Consider the following 13575-nt stretch of genomic DNA (forward strand, 5'->3'; position numbering starts at 1 on the left):
TGTAATTCCTCCAACCTTGGGCAGTGAAACAAGAACGAAGGGAACAGACTTTTGTTTACACACAACCATCCCAATGAAGAATTCTCCTCTCAGATCCTTAAGCTGGATACAGGGTACAATTATTGATGTACTAAGAACAGGATCTCAACAGAAAAAAAGCAGAAGTTGTCACGTAAAAATGGACAGGAATGATTGAGTCATGAAGCTGCTGGTTAAGTCCAAGGGTAAACACATTCTTTCATCACCAGGGACAGGAACAAGCAAATTCGTTTTGGTAAAATATACCAAAAAGGTAAAATGTACCAAGGTTTGAAATCTGAACCTTGCTCCTGATAATTTAGGCTATACCATGTACCATTATCAAAGGATTGACATGCTGTCCCTATTCCAGAGAGTCAAAGTTTGGAAGGGGCCACATGGGGAAGCTATGCCACTGGGTAACAATCCACCATGAGGGTAGCAGGCAGAAACACAAGCACATCCGTACACAGACACGCCAGAACTTTACATGTTGCAGTGTTTTTCAAACTGTGGTCTCACAAAACCTTGCAGCAGGTCATCAGGGGTTCCTCAAGGAAACGGGATAATGGTGGAGCAGGCTGGGAGGACCACAGCTCACATGGCCCACAGAACCAAGGCCAGAGGCTCTGTGGCAGAAGTGATATGAAAGGGTTCCTCGTGACTTTAGGAAGTTTGAAAACTACTGGGAGAGGAAAGCCGCTCAGAAAAAAAAACAAAAAAACCCCGAACAGCTACTCTACCCTAAGCACAACTGGGTAATTCTACCAGTATGCAGACAAAGAAAGGAACTTAAGGACACCTAAACAACAGATATAACTGAGTTGTCAAAGTACTCCTAAATAGCTGACATGAGGTCACGAGCCTGGATCAGATATGTCAGCAATACCAGTTCACCGAGCTCTACCTAAGAAAGTAACCTCTGGAGGACAATGTGCAAGAAAGAGTACAAAGGGAAAGGATTTTCCTGCCTATAATTCTGCTGTGTCTATATTTCTGTGGAGGGCTGGCAGCAGTTAGAGTTTAGCCATACATTCCAAATGAAAGGAAGAAGGTTTTATTCAAGGAAAATAAAAGTTACAAAAATAAGACATCAGACCCTTTAAATCTCACAGTGAAACAGATTGACTAGTCTTTTATAATTGCCAAGGGGCAAGTTCTTGGCTTTTCCAGTCTATCCACTCAAATGCAGCCAATTTTTGACATTTATTACAGTAAATGATATTTCTTGAATTCCTTATGAGCTGCCTGAAGTATCTTATGAACAATTGATGATAAATCATATTTCTTTAAGCTGCATCTCTGCTTCTTATCCTACCACTCAAGATTGCTCATGCCAAGGCAGTTCAGCTCTTTCATATGGATTTTAATATTCTGCAATTTCTTAGTAAGCTTCGCAGTTACTTAATGTATTTTATTCTTATCCTTCCCTAAACTTGCAGTTTCAAAGGGAAAACAGTGCATATATCTGCTGATACTTAGCAAAAAGGCTGTCAATTTGTAATTAGCAATATAAGAAGAAAGGATGCTATTAAGGTGGCTTTTGATAAATATGCATGGGCTCTAGAAAAGGACAGGAAAAAGAGACAGATTTAAATTCTAGCCTCTGGCTCAGAGAAACCTCATGCAAGGTAACTAAGTACAAATCATATTGGAGTTTACAGCAGCAATTTTTTTAATATACTTTGTTACTGATCAAAAGGAACAAACATGGAACATACAGCAAAAGTATATACCTGCCTAATATTCAATTAGCATTCAGGGTATAAAAGACTAAGAGATATTTTAGGAGTACTCAAAATTTTAGAGAATGTCTCTCTGTAAGTAGCTAATTACACCTACATAATATTTCATTTGCTGCTCCACAAACAACTCTTATAAAGAACAAGCTTTAATATGCATTACCAATATTGCTCAGTCTCTTACTTTTGTATTTTAACAATGTTTCTTATATGCTGGGCATTCCTACCATAACTGTAGGCTGCAGGAGAAAACATTATTTGGGGGAGCTGACCCCCACCCTTCCCTCCCACAGGGCTGTTGTGGGGTCGGCACACGCCGGTGTTGTATGCGGCAGCAGTGGAGCACAAGGTGGGGGGCACTGGGTACAGCAGTGCAGTGGCAGGGCATGGTGGTGGTACCATGGTGCTGCTGCTGTTGCCAGCCACCACAAAATTAGTTGGGAGGGGTGAGGGGGGGAAGGCAGGGGGCCGCTAAGCCTTGTTAGTCCTGGCCTCCCACTGCCTATGACCACAGCCATAATTAACTATTGCATGCATTGCCCCAAGGAGGGCTATACAACGGCCCGCACTTGTAGGGAACAAATTAGAAAGGCTAAGGTGGCGACTGAACTTAGATTAGCAATGGGAATCAAGGATAACTTTAGGTAGGTCCTTCTTTAGGTATGTAGGAGAAAAACAAATGGGAGTGTGGAGCCATTGCTCAACAACTCAAGTTACCGGCGCTCAGGAGAAAACTGAACTCCTGAATGACTACTTTGCTTCAGTATTTCACTGGGCCAAGGGGAAAATCATGCCAGATAGAGTATAGAGTGAGAAGGGCAGAAATGACTGCCTCCCTACTACTGCCATTGAACTGTTGTGCAATCAATTACAGAAAGTATAATTCAGCAAGACTGGATGAACTCCATCTGAGAGTGCTGAAGGACCTGGTCAAAGTCATCATGGAGCCCCTGGCGAAACTCTTCCAAAACTCATGGCGCTCGGAGTGGTCCCTGAGGACTGAAGAGGGCCAATGTTGTGCTCATCTTCAAGAAGGGGAAGAGGCAGGACCCAGGTAACTACAGGCCAATTAGCCTACCTTCTATCCCAGGGAAAATCCTAGAAAAATTCATTAAGGAGTCTACCTATCTGTGATAGGCTTGCAGAAGGTAGGATTCTGAACGACAGCCAGCAGTACTTAGTTGCGGGGGGGTCTCATCTTACCAACCTCATCTCCTTTTATATTCAGATAACTCACCACCTGGATAAGAGAAGTAGTTGATGTATACCTTGACTTCCAAAAGTCCTTTGATCTGGTATCCCATGATGTTCTCATGAGAAAATTGGAGGATTGTGGGCTTAACTGTGAGACAGTTAGGTGGGTAGGAAGCTGGCTGCAGGGTAGGACCCAGAGAGTCCCAATGAACAGATGTATGTTGTTCTGGTGAGAAGCAGGCAGCAGTGTCCCACAGGGGTCGGTGCTTGGTCAAGTGCTTTTCAACATGTTTATCAATTATTTGGATGTGGGGGTGAAGAGCTCGCTGGCCACGTTTGCGGCTGACACTAAGTTATGGGGAAGCGTGGTCATGCTTGAAGATAGGCTACAGATACAGGCAGATCTAGACAGGCTGGCAAGTTGGTCAGTTCAGAACCAAATGAAGTTCACCATCGAGAAATGTAAAGTGCTTCACCTGGGGACAAACAACCCCATACACACCTACAGGCTTGGTGGTACCAAACTGACCAGCACCATGAACGAAAGGGATTTGGAGGTAATAATAGATCACAGGATGAATATGAGCTGGCAGTACGACGCTGTTGGCAGCAGGGCAACTAATACTCTTGGATGCATCAATTGGTGCATCTCCACCAAAATCAAGGAAGTGATTCTTCTGCTCTGCTCTGCTCAGCATTGGTGAGACCCCAACTGGAGTACTGCATCCCGTTCTGGGCGCCGTACTTCAACAAGGATGTGGTAAAGCTTGAGAAAGTCCAGAGGAGGGCCACCCATATGATCAGAGACTTGCACAGCAAGCCATATGAGGAAAGGCTGAAAGACCTGGGACTCTTCAGCCTGAAAAAGAAGGCTGAGAGGAGACTTGGTAGCATCTTACTGCTACATCGGGGGTACATCAAGGGCTTGGTGAACAACTGTTCACCAGGGCACCCTTGGGGAAAACCAGGAGTAATGGCCACAGACTCCTGGAAGACCATTTCAGGCTCAACATTAGGAAATACTTCTTCACAGTTTGAGTATCCAGACTGTAGAATAAGCTCCCTCCAGAGGCGGTGCCATCACCTACCCTGGAAACCTTCAAGAGGAGACTGGATGGTGACCTTGCTGGGGTCACCTGACCCCAGCTGTCTTTCCTGCCTGGTGAAGGGGACTGGACCCAATGATCTTCCGAGGTCCCTTCCAGCCTTACAATCTAGGAACCCGATGAAATGCTAATCTCCAGAGCATTCAAGGGAAATGTTGAAAAAAGACCAAGTTTTTTGTAAGATTCTGGTATGTGCCTCAAGAATAAGTGTGGATTTAGCACCTTTTTAATGGTGTAAATAAAATATACTTTTAGTTTCTGATAGTTTCAGAAAGAGTATGTATATGGCTTATTACCACGTGTGGTGATATGTTTCAGAATAATTCTCCTTAAGAATTATTAGTATTACACAAAACAGAATGTTGCTGGAGTGTATGGCAAAAGAAAGATGTTTTACATGCATTCAGTTTTGTGAGTTCAGGAGATTAGCATTTCATTGGATATGTGCAATAGTTAATTATAATAGAAATGTGCAACATGTAAGAAACATTGTTAAATATAAAAGTAAGAGACTGAGCAATTTTGATAACAACAGGTAAACGAGAATATACATGATCCCCAATAAGGAAGTTTGTAATCATTGTTTCCCGATTCTTTCCAAGCTCTTCCAAGACAAAGCAGGCGCAGTATATTTAAAGTACTGATTACTGGGACTATTTTGTTGCATGAAGTATCATTTAACAAATTAAGCAGCAATACATTTATTAAATAAAAACAATGACACTTGAGTCTAGGAAGAGGGAGAGGTCACATTACTGAAAAAGTGCACTTAGCACAATTCAAAGGATAGTAAAAGAGGTTTCACAGAGATTTTCATTCTTACTTTTACACACATTAAAAATCACATTTTTTCTTACACATTTGTAACCAAAAATTTAATAGCCATACATACCACTGCTTGATCGGTAGATTGTAAGTAACTTCTTGCCAGTGTCTCTGAGCTTCATAGTCTCCATACATAGGTGGTTTTCCTGCACCTAAGAAAGTAACACATGGTAAAAAGTGCTAATGAATTTATTGTTGTTTCTCTCACGCTGCTTTTTCTCCGTAAATGTAACTGGAAATTAATATCTTCCTTGTTCTGTATCTGACTATTATCGTTACTTGACATTGGGCTAGAATGCATAGCGAATCTTTTTCTATAAAAAATACATACGCAATATAGAACAAGTATTATTTTAGTGGTCTGAAATGTGTCTAAGTACGTATCAATGTATTCAATTTTCCTGAAACAGATACAGTAGCCTGATCATTCCCTAAAAATCATTGGTAATATTATCAATGTAGCATAAAAAATGTTGCATTTTTTCAGAAATAAGACCATGTAGATAACTGCATTCCTATACTCTTTTGTGTAAATATGCATCACTGCATTTGCTGATATAAAACAGTACATGACTTGTTTTCCCCTATATTTTAATAGAAAGGTACCCTTAGAAGCAGTTTTCTTATTTGTAATATACAAAGTAGTCTCTTTCTATTTAAATAGGTAGACCCATAGCTGGAGCAGGCTTACAGAAAGAATTCAGTTTCGTATGAGCTATAAAGCTACTTAAATGCACAAGTAACCACTTTGGGTTACCAGAATTGTTTTTCCCCCCCACAACTTGCATCTGTGATTGTAACACAGCAGTTCTCTTCCACGCATGCCAAAGGATACTTTTGGCATGCATGACACACACACCCCTCCCTGAGGAAGCTAATCCCTATTTGCTATAGGGAGTGGGAAGAGGAGAACTTTGTCAATACAAAGTCTTCATAGCTGTGTTCATAAACAAGCTCCTCAGTGTAATTTTAAGTGTGGCAAGAGCAACACATTAAGCAGTAATGGTACACAGATAATTCATTTCCTTTACCTTGTGATTACCTATTGAGAACAGAAACCAGGCAGACAGTTACTTCTATTGAAATATTGATGCTAACCTCATGGAGATTGAAGAGTTTCTTTTAAATATAGGAAAGCCATCTATACCTCTTTCACATGATCTATGTTTGTGGGATACACACAAATACAGATATGTGTGACTTGTTTCTCGACAGAACAGAGAATAGATTTCTACTCTAGTCAAACAGAAGGTTCCTAGCAGGTGCAGATATTTGGGAGTCACACCCTCATCAATGCCCACCCTAGGAGAGAGAAATCTATTAGTACAGGTTTCCTATAAAGAATGGTCAGGTCCAGATTTTGACATTTCTGGAGCTGTGCAGATGTACATGGATTTTCTCACAATTCCTTCCAAAAGAGGTGAGAAAAAGATAATTATTTTTCTTAAGAACTGGCAAACTATTTCCTAATCAATAGTCTGACCCATTTTCTATATTGAGGTAGCTGATGAACCAAAATCATTAATTAGCTGTGGAATTAGTCTCAAGTTTTTCTAAATACCAGCATCCTCTAAGTTTCAGGAATGAGAAACTCAGAACAACTCATAAAAACACACTCACGGACCCAGAGGGACAGATTTCCATCTCCAGCTCCCTCTGTGCAAAAACAAAATTTATTTCCTACCTATGGGGACTTTTTACCATCTTTAATTCTCCCAGAGCCTGATGAAGGGCGCTTGAGCCTGAAAACTTGCAGAATAAGATAATTTATTGTGATGTCCTAGTTGGTCTAATAAAAAGGTATCAATTCTGAACCAAGAGTTCTAGATTTCTTCATTTTTAGCATCCTATAAAGCACTGATTCACCAGATTTTCTGAAGGGTGCCTTGAAGGGTGAGATTTAGAAAGCAAGCAAATTAACTAAGCAGGTAAATGCAAGCTCAGACTTGTCCCTGCCTGGAGGATCCTCCATCTCCATTGCCAGGCTCCTCTGCAAGGAGGTAAACATTGTAACCTATAAATTAGTTTTTGAAACTGGATGCCACACAATTCACAAAAGTTATGAAGGGGTGCCTTGAGTCCAAAAAGGTTGAGAATCACTGCTCTTAAGCCAGCCCAAATAAACAGATCAACTCCATGTAAGGGCACTTCACTCAAGAGGGACAATTAAAGTACCTTTCTCCAGCCTGCAACAGACATGTCCAGGCAGAATTCAGAATTAAAGAAGAAAGTATTGTTGTTCACATGCATTCTGATTTCCCATTCTATTAGGAAGTGCTCTGGGTACTAGCCACAGGTACTGTAAATCAGCACTTGCTTCGTTCAGTTTTATTATTGCCTGGGAGCTAAAGATTTCAAGGGCCTCATTCTGCCTTCTGATACATTAATTTAGCTTCTATTCACTTAGGATCTTCATATAGGTATCAGAAGACAGAATTTAAGTTTATTATAAACCACTTATTCCAAATAACTCACTAAGTATGGACAAATGCAGTACAGTGAGCTGTTAGGGATGGGGACTTACCACGTCAGCTGCTTTGTTACAATTGTCTGTCCGTCTGCTGTCCCCCACAGTAAATGAAAGCTAACCTGAAGAGTTTATTCCTAAATAAAACAGGACTACATTGCGCTGGGTTAGCATTCAATTTATACAGAGAAGATAGGCAGATGGGCAGTTACTACAGATCAACAGACCTGTGGTAATTCTCCACCCATTAACTCACTGTACTTTTTTGTCCATATTCCAAGTCCAACTAGTTTTACACCCAAACCTTTTGCAAAGCAAATTCTCAATGCAATTATTAGTTACTAGCCCTCTACCAGTCATGATCCTAGCTCAACAGGGAGACATAAAAAGACATCACAGGACAAGCAATAATAAATAAAGTGATGTAGCAACAGAACAAGCAATAGGATACTGGTATAGTAAATGGGAGTGGAAATAACCTCTTTGTGTCTGGTCATTCATGCTACACACAATTCCAAACTATGCTGAATCAGCACTGCTAGCATGGTTTGCTTCAGAGAACAAGCAACGACTTCTAATCCCTTGCTTAAGTGTATGGTTTCATTGAACAGCAGTGACAAAGCAAAATAAAGGGACTCTGTCGGTTTGAAGATTACATTCTGTCCAACATTTTCTACTTCCCATCATTAAAAGTAACATCTAAGATTTCTGTCTGAAGGAAAGCAGAGAGGGCAAATATTTAAGAGAACACTGGGGTTGATCCCAGACTCAAGCTGTGGTTCTCTTGGCTGGCAAGGAAGTATTTAACCAAAGGGGTAGAGAATAAGCTTTTTGAAAGGCAGTAGTGTAAGGAACGGGGGGCAACTGAGGCACCAGCCCTGGGGCATGGACCCTGGAGGAAGGCACAAAAATAACAGCAACTGCACTGCCAGCTTGTCCCCCACTGCTGCTGCCACCTCCAGCACAGCCCCTGTGGTTGCCCTGTGGGCTGCTGCTGACCAAAGCACCCAAGCATCCACTTATAGCTAGATAAAAATGATGCAGGCTTCTCACAGTCAGTTTAGGTGTGGTGTCAAAAGGTTTTGTGGAAAAGAAAACATTCACATTTGCAAGCTGTTGCAACGGGAAGGGTAAAGCTTTCGCTCATAGGATATCATAAACAAAAATCAGGCAAATATGGATGATGGGTGCAAAACCTAACACTTTGTTTTACACCATTCTTATTAACCTGACCTTCATGACCAATCCTTACAACTTCACCAACATCTAAAAGAATGATTTGCAGTAAGGCTTACAGGGCAGGTTTATACAATTGTCCTATGGGGTTGTAGTGGTATTCTGCAACTGCTACAATGTCTGAGATATAGCAGAGGGAAGTCAGCTATTCTTTTACTCCTTGTAGCACATAATTACCCAGGAACATAAATATAAGAGCAGTACGAAATTTAGAATGCCAGGTCTTTTTCAGCATATCGTGGTGGTTGTAATGCTGTTCATTTCCTAACCCAAGAAAGAAAGTGAGCAAGATGGCAGCTCAAGACTTTAAGAGACTCAGGGAGGTAGATCAGCTACTAAAATACACCACTAATTTTGCATGTATCTGAGCCACATACTACTTCCTTCTTCTGGGGTCTTACAAATAAGTCCTGAACTCCTAACGCAAGTACTGCAGTTCACCTGACTTTACAGACCAGGAGCATACATTACCTGAATAAGAACCAAGTGAAATTGTCCAACGTACAGTGAGTCCTAGTAAGACAGCAATGGTCATTAAGCTCCATTTGTCCATCTCTTGTGTTTCAAAACAAGCCAAAGGGTACCTGCAAACAAGACCAGAAACACTGATGCAGAGCTGCCCATGCTTCTGTCCCCTTATGTATCTTGAGTCCCATTATAACATTAGTAGTATTAATACTAAATCTCACTCTTTCCCGCACCAGAAGAGTGGTGTTGCCACATTGCAGCTTCCTACATGCTGAGCCAGAAGGGTCTATTTCAAGTACTGAAAAGTTTCTAAGCAGAAAGCCAAACACTGCCCAGAAGTATCTTCTCCCATTTCTAAGCCACAAGCTGACTGGGCTTCTGGCAAAAGAAAAAAGAGAGTATAAGATTTCAAACTACTGAGGGGAACCCACATCTCTGTATACACACATGCATATTCCTAAGGCTCCATCTCCTCGGTTGTTGAGGACAGTACAAATATTGCATGCATTAGGAATGGGATCTCTTTCCAGAGGATTAATGCGATTTTTGTAGAATTTTCTGCTGGAGTACTGAACCAACCAAATAGCAATGACAAGCAGAGCTGATAGTGTGACATTAACTCACTTTGTCTACTGTGTAAATGCCAATTATATGGTGACATGTCAATGGTGAATGTTTGCAATACACTAGGATAGCTAAAATAGATTCAAAATGGGCCTGATTTTCTGCAGACATGACCATGTGTAAAACCCGCCTCTCTGAGCAGTCCCAATTTCTTTGATGAGACTATTCACAAGCAGAAAACTCTACACCTCTTCTAGTAATTGTCTGCAGAATACAGCAGTTCCTTACCAGACAGGCTTACCTAGTTCCTTACCAGACAGGCTTAAAAGTTAGGATTTCACTGTTAAAAGTACGCAACGTGTTTTTATAAACACATAAATATAGACATATATAAAATATTAGGCTCAAGATGCAAATAATGACATTTCTAAGTCAATAGGATTATTACTTGCTTGCTAAGGCTCTTAAGACTGAATTTAAACAGGAGGTTGCATCCCCAGCCATGCACGAAGTCTTTAAAACACTATCAACTCTAGAAAAGCATTGACCTCAGATACTGCAAAGTGAACTAGGAGGATTCAACTACCTAGTGTGAAGTTTTCACGTATCTTTATTCTTGGCTTTGAAACCTACCCATGCCTCCTGATAAATGTTAGGGATACCAAGCAGTTAAAGCATTTGTTTATTAACAAAGCATTTACTCTTTAATAATAAACATTTTCACATGTGTTTGTTCCTTCCCTTCTTCCATTGGCTTAAAGAAGAGGAAGCTTTGGCAGCTCCTAAGGCCTTGTATTAGGTAACTGGTTCAGCTCCAAACTCCCCAAAATAAACAGTAGCACTCACTGAACAAGACAGAGAAAATCAAAGTCATAAAAATACTACGTGCAAAAGGCTTTTCTTTCACCTAATTATGAGCATAAGAACACAAGCCTTTTTTGTTGCTTTTCCTGACAGCTAAGCTCCATGAAGCACATGAAAGCTATCAGATGAGAAACTTTGGCCCTCAGTTGGGGGTATAGTAGACCACAGCAGTCCCGTTAGACCAGTGGGAAAAGCACGGCCAGAACTAAGGGAAATTACTTTCTCATTTTTAATGCCTTGCATGAAGGGTTTCTCAACCTCTTTACAGAAAAGAGACCACAGACATTTTTGGTACCCTGGAAAAGTGGTATAAGTGAATACAACTCCCCTGAAGCCAAACTGTTTTGTGTCATGAGTCTTATATTAATTTAGGCCTTCAGTCCCTAACGTTCCACTAAAATGTTAAGTTTATTTTAGTAAATAGGAATTACATTACCCGTGGAGGGGGAAATATTAAGATAGGCTTGCTGGACTGCGTGTATAATGAGCTGAAAGAGAAAGAAAGAAAATAGTTGCAGCATACCTGTTTGACCTTCTTGTACATTGGCTTCAAATGAAAAAAAAAGTCCTGGAACTCCACTTTCCATGTCAGGCACACTCCTCATTACCCCTCCCCCTGCCCCAGAGGATATTCAGGGTATAACCTCCTGCATGGAAACGGTCTCATCTGCATTCCTTTTACACAGAAAGTACCAGAGGGATGCTCCTTTAAGCTAGTCTGCCATACTTTGTGCTCATGTATCCTAAGAATCTAGAAGCAATAAAAAATGCTCTGGGCCTTCCAAAACAGGGTAAGACGCATCAGATTTTAACTGAACTGAGCAGTTTGAAGAGGCAATACCAATCCATTTGCACATCACTGAATGTATGGTGTGCAAAGCTTGGCTCAAGGGTTCCAAATATTTTCTTCTCGCTCAGACTCTTTAAGAAGTTTGAGGAAAACACTGCATCACACTTGCTGGTCAAACACAGCAACAAATCTAAAAGCTGTATCTTTGCCAAAGGAACAGCAAGCAGCAGCATCTCCTCCAGGGATGAGCTGTAACAGATACATTAGAGTGTATTGGATGAGTCTGGGTCTGAGCGCCAAAATCTTTTTTCTTTGTGAAGAGGCAGCATCCAAGGTAAGTAAATTTAATCTTTTTGCTACTGCCAAGCAGCTGCAGGAGCATTCACACCAGCTCTGCCTCTTGCAGAGCAGCAACACCACTAGACACTTTTAGGTTACCCTGACCAAGTTGAACACAGAAGTTATTTACCAACTGAATCCAGTATCACCACCAACACCAAACAGAGTGATCCCTCCACCAATCTAAATGAATGACAGCAGCAATCCCACAACTGGAAACAGTGACATTAACAGCAGTATTTATGCACTTTTTATGTCATGTATATACCCTAAAATCCAAGACAAGCATATTTTATATGCCTAAATGAAAGATAAAAGGTCACCTCCTTTTAAATGAGCTCTCAGCCCTCCTTAGATCATAAAGGAGTTTTCTTTGACTCCCAAAACCAGACTAGGTCTGCCTGAGTTCAGTCATCTTCTTGTAAAATACCCAAATCTTCTCTCTTCTCACTGCTTCCAACTAAACCCCACAGCTCCACACTTCTTACCTTGACTTTGATAACTGTGACCTTCCTCATCCTCCCTCCTGTTGTTCAGTCTAGTCAAAATGCCCTTGTTAAACTCTCCTTCTCCTTGCTTTAACCACATAGCAATGCATCCAGCTCAAATTTCTACCTAGTCTGGTAAATTGTACAATAAATTGCTACAAGACAGACCACTTTTAAAAAATGTTTATTTACCAAAATTTGCTAATAAGTAAAGCCAGCTGCTATTTCACAGCTGTTGATTGTGTATGAAATGACCTCACTGGTCTCAGTCAGCCCAAATCAACTGCCTGCATGTATCTGTGAGGTGTAATGAGAAGCAGAGAGCAGATCTTCTTTTATCATCTAAAGGTTCTGATGAATTAAAAGCAAAGATCCTGTTATCTCTCTAGCTGTGTATTCCTCATCTCAAATATTCATCAGAACTATGCAAAACTAGCTACTATCATAACAACAGGCATTTTTTCAAGTTTTGCTACAAAACCCAAATTCAGTCTATGGTTGTCAAAAGATGATCTGAGTTCTTCAATGAAGCTTTTGGTAAATTTGACATCTGGGCTGAGTTACGTCAGGGAGGAAACCATACACAAAGTTATTTCATGGAGGTTCCTTGCGAAACCTAAATCTGACTTTTACAATGGGAAGTTGTAAAGAAGCAACTAGGCTGGTCACAGCTGTGGATGTTAATCGCACTGACACAGGTTCCTGTTGGCAAGGCAAAACAAAAAGCAGTCTAGGAAATTCACCATCCACTTTCCAACCCAGCATGGGAAAAACACCAAGCCACAAGGACGGACATGTGCAGCTGTGTCCAGACCCTTCCAATAGTGTTATATGTTGCAAGTACTGGGTTATACTGTTGGGACTAAAAATAATTCGACTTGTAACTTCTGACCCAGGAGTGCTCAGGAAAGACTACTAATCTTGAAACTATATGCACTAGTGTTTCTATGTGCCGTCAAGCCACAGAACATTACACTTTAATGTACTGGTATCATCTACTTTCTTAATCTTTTCCATATTTATGTTGTTACTGAAAATGAAGTAAAACATTAACCTCTCTAGACTGTTGAAGCTTCTCGCAAATGTAGAAAAAGGAAACACTTAAGATGTCCTTAGATGTGTGGGAATCAAAGTGCTTCTGAACTCTGGCCTAGACAGGTTACTACACGCAACCCCCCCCCTTAATCAGTTCCTGAAAAACCGAGCATTAAGCAAAACTGAAAGTATCTGATGACCCAAGAAGGTGACCGCAATTGTTTTTAATGACCCAAGATGGCAACCGCAAGCGTTATAACGAAACTTGCTCTGCGCTAAGTGAAATCAGGTATCAATTTAAAGCAAGCGTTATAGCGAAGTCACGCTAAGAGAAACAACATTAAGTAGGGAATGGCCTGTATAGAGGAGCTTCAATTATTATCATTTCTTCATTTTCTGAAATTATCCTGACGTTTTACTATGCTTACATTCAGTAACA

At 40.8% G+C, this 13575-nt stretch overlaps 1 protein-coding gene across 1 annotated transcript in view; it reads right to left on the reverse strand.

Annotated features, from left to right (window-relative positions):
* ALG6 (ALG6, alpha-1,3-glucosyltransferase) overlaps nucleotides 1-13312 on the reverse strand; it is a 43587-nt gene extending 30275 nt beyond the window's left edge. Inside the window, exons 1-4 of the mRNA XM_019501180.1 lie at nucleotides 12294-13312; nucleotides 10921-10972; nucleotides 9060-9172; nucleotides 4953-5037 (exon numbers count right to left, since the gene is read on the reverse strand). Of these exons, the coding sequence (XP_019356725.1) occupies nucleotides 4953-5037; nucleotides 9060-9141 (167 nt within the window). The 5' untranslated portion in view covers nucleotides 9142-9172; nucleotides 10921-10972; nucleotides 12294-13312. The remainder of the gene's footprint in view (nucleotides 1-4952; nucleotides 5038-9059; nucleotides 9173-10920; nucleotides 10973-12293) is intronic.
* Between the last annotated feature and the right edge of the window lie 263 nt (nucleotides 13313-13575).

Source organism: Gavialis gangeticus, unplaced genomic scaffold (assembly GCF_001723915.1).
Source record: "Gavialis gangeticus isolate Ggan-Ray unplaced genomic scaffold, GavGan_comp1, whole genome shotgun sequence".
In the NCBI taxonomy this organism is placed as follows: domain Eukaryota; kingdom Metazoa; phylum Chordata; order Crocodylia; family Gavialidae; genus Gavialis; species Gavialis gangeticus.